Raw genomic sequence first — 7,122 nt, 5'->3', positions numbered from 1 at the left:
GCGACGGACTGTTCCAGGCCTTTCACAAAGCAAGCCTGGTAGCCTGGGAAACAGGATGAAAGATTTTGAAGTTTGTAAGGTAAGTCACTGAGTCAATTTTTTTTTTATTCTAAGGAGAAAGCTGCTCAGTTCAGATTCTTTTTGCGTGTACCTCCATCTGTCGAGCACAATGGTTGCGTGTTACTAAGATGTGTGGTCTTTAGAATCAACAGCCTCATTCAGCCCTCATGACTGGAGCGCGATGCAGTGCTGAGTGGAAGGAGAGGGAACAAGATGGTTCTCCCCGGCCGCACTTTACCAAATCACGTGAAATAAATTGGGAAACGCGCATCAGTGGATTGAATTCATGCGGCCATGGGAGGGGGGTCTTTACCCGTAGCCGGGATATGTTAACAACTTGACAGCTTCTGTACATAGGGTTCTGCGTTGGCTGGGGAAGAGTTGCAGGGGCGAGATTGTTTATCCGCTCATTGCCTACGAGTTCAAAAGGCATTTGATGCCAAATAATGTATAATGTAATAGGAGAACATGCTGGAAACCATTGTCCCTATCTTGTCAGTGGTTGTTGGGATTGAGCTGTAGTCGGATAGGTGCATCTAGTGGCTCCTGTCAGTAGACGCCTCGACTCTGTAATGACAGAAGTGAGAGGCTACTATCTCTGAACTGCTATATGGTTTGACGCCGCTGACAACAAAAAAAAAAGACCTTTTTTCTGATATATGAAAGTAGGTATGAATTAGTCTTTCATGCTCCGTGAAAGCGCACGAGCTGATCTTAACAACGTTATTTGGCCGCTTGCTATGCAGTTTTATCCGCACATTGAGACAATTCTTATTTTGGTCGCCATGCTTTTTCCTTTGTTTTCTCACCCAGAGAACCGTAGACGCCCTATGGGCGTGGTCAGCTGTGTAGGTCAGTTTTCTTTTTCCAAGTTTTTTCAGGCTAAGACCACCATAAGGCGTTTCGATCTTCCGTGCAAACGGCTGACTTCTGTGCCCATCAGTGCAGTTAATGAGCCCATTACTGTAAATTATGAGGTTATAACAAGAAGGTTAGCGCATAGATAGACACTGAAGAGAAGAGCAAACCTTATACTTGGGCTTTACATGCGTGGAGGTTTATACTAGTGAGTCTAAAGCAAAAAGGTCGTTTAGCATAGAAGAGGGGTTTTGATATTGTTTCGTTTGTACTTATGTAGTCGATAGGTTAAGGGGAGCTGTAAAACCATTGCTGTCATTTTGGTACACTAGATCATGCAAGAAAATCTGGTGCTTGTTTCGCTTAACAGATTCCTTTTCTTTTTCAATGGCGGTGGGGGGTATTTGGTCTTGTTTAAAAAGACCATAGACCTTGTTAAAATGTTGTTTTCTTACATGGCAGTAGACACACCCTACTTACTGCTGGCTGACGTACTTCCCACAAAAGTTTCCTTAAATTTCGGTAGAATAACGTGTACCCTAACGACGTTTATTCATAGCGATCCGCAGACTGTTTTATATACTGCAGTATTACTTAATCATTTACTATTTTGCAATTTTCTTACCACTTATACTCATCTATGCAATGAAAAAGTACGTGTCGGATTCTTCGCAGAGTCAGTGACCTTTTTTCTCCGCCATTCTTAACTCTTTTTTTTCTAACACCGCTGCTACTTCTTTATACTCTGACAGTGTCCGATGTCAAGCACCTCGAATATGTGATCGGTTACAAAACACTAACACGATAACAACTGTAACAACGGGCATCTGTGAAGGATTACAGCTTTAACAAGGCAGCCGCATCCGCAGCAAACATTCAATACAAAGGTGTTGTGTCCCCTTATTGCTTTTGTGTGTGTGCGCCCCCGCATCCTCCTCCTAACGACCACTCGCATCCTCCTCCTAACGACCACTTGCCCTTCGTCGCACGCTGTCGCCAGATGCCCCCCCATGGTGCGCCCCCGTGCGCCCCCGCATCCTCCTCCTGTTTTGGGAAGCCACTCCCTCCCGTGGACGCTTCTCCGCTCCCTCCTTTCTTCGGGCGGCCAGTTCGGCTCCTGCCTCGGTCGACGCTGGTCGCACCCTCATCGGCTTTAAATAAACGAAGTCTTAAAGTACCGTGTGCGTCTTTCGCTACATTCAACACAGCGACCGGACACGACAGTGGCGACGAGAAAGTGGATTCGACCCGCGCTACGCAACGCTATTGACAAGCCATGGCTACGCGAGGGTTTCCCAATCAGATACCAGAGTTCAACGGCTCATCGTGGTCATCGTGGGTTGGACGCCTTCAGTTCTACTTTGAAGCTAACAACATCACAGACCCAGCCTTGAAGAGGGCCAACCTGCTGACGCTGTGCGGGGAGCAGACCTACGATACTGTCTGCGCCCTTATTCAGCCAAGCACACCAGCGGCAGTGTCTTACGACGACATCGTAAAAGCGCTGCAAAAGCACTACGACCCAAGGCCATCCGAGGTCTACAGCCGGGCTCGCTTCCAACGACGAGATCAACTGGGAGGAGAAACTGTGAGCGCCTACGTAGCCGCGCTCAAGAAGCTCGCTGCCGACTGCAATTTTGGAACGCTGTCGACAACAGCTACCGGGCAGGAGGGAGACGCAGCTTCTTCTGCTAACACCACCATGCTTCCCTTGGACGTGATGTTACGCGACAGATTTGTGTGCGGACTGAGTGACGAGTCACTGCAGCAGCGCCTGTTCGCTGAGAAGGACCTCACATTCAGCAAAGCTTACGACATCGCCGTTCGAGCGGAGAGCGCCGGTCACCAGCAGAGAGGGATTCGCCGGAACACCGAGCCGGTACACCAGACAAGCAACCAGGTGCGCAAGCCTTCTGTTGTTGTAAAATCGGTCAAAAAGGCACAACGCTGCTGGCGGTGTGACGACCAACACAACCCCCAGGGATGTCGATTCCAGTCAGCCACGTGTAATTTTTGCCACAAGCGAGGGCATATCGAAAGAGCATGCATTACGAAACGGAGACTTGCCAAGATAAAGTCACCTTCCCAGCCTAATCACAGCGTCAACGCCTCAGAGAATACGCCGCTATCTGATCTCCATGGAACAACATCAGCAACACCATCTGTGTTGTACGACCTGAACACCATGAATCTCGGCACGCGACCGAAGATTTTTACAGAAGTAAGCGTACATCACCAGCTGATTAAGTTCGAGGTGGACTCCGGCGCAGCCTGTACTCTGATCAGTGAGGACACGTTCCGAACTTCATGGCCATCTGACGCACCCGCCCTGCAACAAGACGACACGCACCTGCGAACGTGGTCAGGACAGAATCTGCCACTATTGGGCTCTGCCAACGTGCAGGTTAACTACAACGGCCAGACCCATACGCTACCTCTGCTTGTTGTGAAGGGCACAGGATCAAGCCTTCTAGGGAGAAACTGGTTTTCTCCACTAGGCGTGATGATATGCGGCATACACCAGACGCCGAGCCAGAACATGGTTGAGCAACTGCAAGAGAAATACAAAAGAGTATTCTCGGAAGAGATTCCAGGAAACGAAGGGCCCCCGGTCACACTGGAGTTGTTGGACAACGCGCAACCCAAATTTCTGAAGGCCAGGCCGGTGCCGTTTGCTCTCCGAGATTCAGTTGAAAAAGAGTTGGACAAACTGGAGCAGCAAGGTGTCATCGAGCCGACGCAGCATTCAGAATGGGCCACACCACTTGTCGTAGTTCGCAAGAAGAACGGAACCATACGCCTCTGCGGAGACTACCGGAGCACCGTCAATCTTGCGACTAAAGCGTCCTCTTACCCGCTACCGACACCTGAAGAAGTATTCAGTGTACTACGTGGCGCAAGAGTCTTCAGCACATTGGACCTCACCCAGGCGTATCAGCAGCTGAAGGTGAGCGAGTCAACTGCTGAATTATTGGCAATTAACACACTGAAAGGCTTGTACAAAGTCAAGCGACTGCCTTTTGGCGTAGCTGCAGCCCCGGCCATATTTCAAAAATTCATGGAGACAGTGCTTCAGGGCATCCCAGGAGTTTGTGTCTACCTTGACGATGTCATCATCAGTGGCACTTCCACTGAAGAGCATGCAGTGCGCCTAGAGCTCGTTCTCGAAAGGCTAGCAAACGCTAATTTGTGCATAAGCAAATCGAAGTGCTGTTTTGCGGTGCCAGAGGTGCAATTTCTGGGACACCGAATTGATGCGGAAGGCATTCACCCTACCGAGGACAAAGTGCGAGCGATCACAGAAGCACGAGCTCCAACAAACAAGCAGGAGCTACAGGCTTTTCTCGGACTCTTGACGTTCTACGACCGGTTCTTGGAACAAAGAGCTACCGTGGCCAACGACTTATACCAACTCCTTCGGAAAGATGTGACATGGACATGGTCGCCACGCCATCAGCAGTCATTCGATGCCCTGAAAGACCTGATTCGAAGATGTACAGTCCTCCGCCACTACGACGAAAGGAAGCCTCTGCTTTTGGCTTGCGACGCATCACCGTACGGAGTCGGCGCGGTTCTATCGCAAACTGACGAGCAAGGAAGGGAAGCTCCCATCGCCTTCGCCTCACGTACGTTGTCGCAAGCAGAACGCAACTACGCGCAACTTGACAAAGAAGGGCTAGCCATCGTCTACGCGGCGACACATTTTCACCAGTACATTGCCGGCCGGAAGGTGACCTTTATAACCGATCACCGACCGCTATTGGGCATTCTGGGACCACAAAGGCCTATGCCACCAACTTTGTCTCCGCGAATGACACGTTGGTGCATCAAACTCTCAGCGTACGACTACGCTCTGGTCTACCGCAATGGGAGTAAACATCAAAACGCCGATGCGCTAAGCCGTCTGCCACTAGACGCAACTGTTGACGAACCATTTCCACCAGGAGACGTTCTGATGTTCGAAGCACTGCCAGAACCTCCGCTTACAGCAGGCACAGTTGCAGCATCTACGCAGAAGTGCGCAGCTCTCCGGCTAGTTTACACAGCTGTTCAACAAGGCAACGTGCATAAACTCAAAGGGGACAACTTCGACGCTTACCGCAGGCGAGCTACAGAGTTGAGCACCCATCGCGGCTGCATCATATTTGGGTCCCGAGTTGTGATGCCGAGAGAACTACGCGCACAAGCTATGTCTCTCATCCACGCCGGACATCGGGGCATCGTTGCAATGAAAAAGTGTGCCAGAAGCTACATGTGGTGGCCTGGCATTGACAACGACATCGAAACAGTGGTGCGAGAATGCAAGCCTTGCCAGAGCAGCCGGAGCGCCCCGACGAAAGCTCCTGTCCCAGAATGGGAAAAGCCAGACACACCATGGCACACATTGCACATTGATTTTGCAGGACCAATTGAGGGCTGCACTTTCCTTGTGGTCGTAGACGCCTACACAAAGTGGCTTGAGATAAGGCAAATGGGACAGACGACTTCGGCAGCAGTCATTGACAACCTCCGATCACTATTTGCAACGTTCGGCCTGCCGCGCAAGGTAGTGTCGGACAACGGAACACCGTTTGTGTCTGCGGAGATCCTCAAGTTTTATCGCGACAACGGGATCTCATCAGTTACATCGGCCCCCTACCACCCAGCGACAAACGGACAAGCCGAGCGCTACGTAGCCGAGCTAAAACGCGCCCTTGAAAGAGATCAGACAGGCTCGCTGCAGCGCCGCCTTGCGCGCTTTCTCTTCAAGCAGCACACGACGGTTCAGAGCACAACAGACGAGACCCCCTCGAAAATGATGTTCGAGCGTGAAATGCGAACCCAGCTCACAGCCATCCTCCCCGAGCCAAAGGCAAAGACGTTCCGGGAAGAAAAAGCAATTCCGCGCTGCGGCACGCTTAATGAGGGGCAGCGCGTCCTCGCCCGACAGTTTCTGAAAAAGCCACGCTGGGAGGAAGCTACAATTGTCAGACGCATAGGCCTGCGCTCTTGGCTCGTCAACATACATGGCACAGTAGCACGCCGACATCTCAACCAGCTGCGTAGATTTACGACGCCGTCTGAGAGCTGTCCGCCAGCGGAGAGAACACGTGCACCATCTTCCCACATAGCCTGGCACCTCTTCCCGGAAGAAGAGACTTCGCCCAGGACAGACCTAGGAGACACAGCGAACAACAGCCAGCCTACAAGTGTTTCTCCCCCGAGCGCACAAAGCCAGCGCGCCTCCACGCGTGAGCGCCGACCCCCTGCACGATACCAGGCAACTTTCTAAGGGGGAAGGAAGTGTTGTGTCCCCTTATTGCTTTTGTGTGTGTGCGCCCCCGCATCCTCCTCCTAACGACCACTCGCATCCTCCTCCTAACGACCACTTGCCCTTCGTCGCACGCTGTCGCCAGATGCCCCCCCATGGTGCGCCCCCGTGCGCCCCCGCATCCTCCTCCTGTTTTGGGAAGCCACTCCCTCCCGTGGACGCTTCTCCGCTCCCTCCTTTCTTCGGGCGGCCAGTTCGGCTCCTGCCTCGGTCGACGCTGGTCGCACCCTCATCGGCTTTAAATAAACGAAGTCTTAAAGTACCGTGTGCGTCTTTCGCTACATTCAACACAGCGACCGGACACGACAAAAGGTGTGCGTTCTTCTTTCTTCAGCTTCACGTTTTTGCAAGAAGCTAGCGACAAACGCAGATTGAAAGAGCGAGGGAGAATACATGCTTAGAAAAAAAAGTGGTATAGAGCTATGAGTGCCCAAACAAGTAAAAATGAAAACGACGGAAGGCCTTATCGTTGCGTAGCTTTGGACCGATGCCTGTTTGTAGCTTGTGATTCACTGAAGCAGAGTGATCTAGAAACTACTCAGAAGGTTGAGAGACGGCAAAATGAGGACGGAGTAAACTCATTTTCCTGGAGCACCCAGAAAGCCATTCGGATACTTTTGATGCTGGCACTGTATTCGAGTGAGATCATCGCCTATGGGACTTCGATTGAGATCCTGAAACTGGAAACCCTTGCGATCGATACATGGGTGCAGGCTTGCGTAGTGCTCCGGCGCGGAAAATTCTCATGCCAAGTTCGCAGCTCTACTCGGCTCGCTCTCACTCGCACCCGGTCGATGCCCGAGTGGGACTGATCTTGTGGGCTGAATGGCGCGTATTACAAGAGCGCTCAATCGGAGCATCCTCTCTCCGCTTCTTGCTGACAGGCGCTAGAA

General features: G+C 51.6%; 1 protein-coding gene across 1 annotated transcript in view; it reads left to right on the top strand.

Annotated features, from left to right (window-relative positions):
* Nucleotides 1-7,122, top strand: part of LOC149343086 (arylsulfatase B-like) — a 374,108-nt gene that overhangs the window by 82 nt on the left and 366,904 nt on the right. Inside the window, exon 1 of the mRNA XM_089545602.1 lies at nt 1-79. This exon is cut by the window's left edge and continues 82 nt beyond it. Within this exon, the coding sequence (XP_089401728.1) occupies nt 1-79 (79 nt within the window). The remainder of the gene's footprint in view (nt 80-7,122) is intronic.

Source organism: Amblyomma mixtum, chromosome 5, assembly GCF_055824585.1.
Source record: "Amblyomma mixtum isolate Tamu chromosome 5, ASM5582458v1, whole genome shotgun sequence".
Taxonomy (NCBI): Eukaryota; Metazoa; Arthropoda; class Arachnida; order Ixodida; family Ixodidae; genus Amblyomma; species Amblyomma mixtum.
The sequence above is the reverse complement of the archived record's forward strand: the minus strand, read 5'-3'. Positions and strand labels throughout refer to the sequence as shown.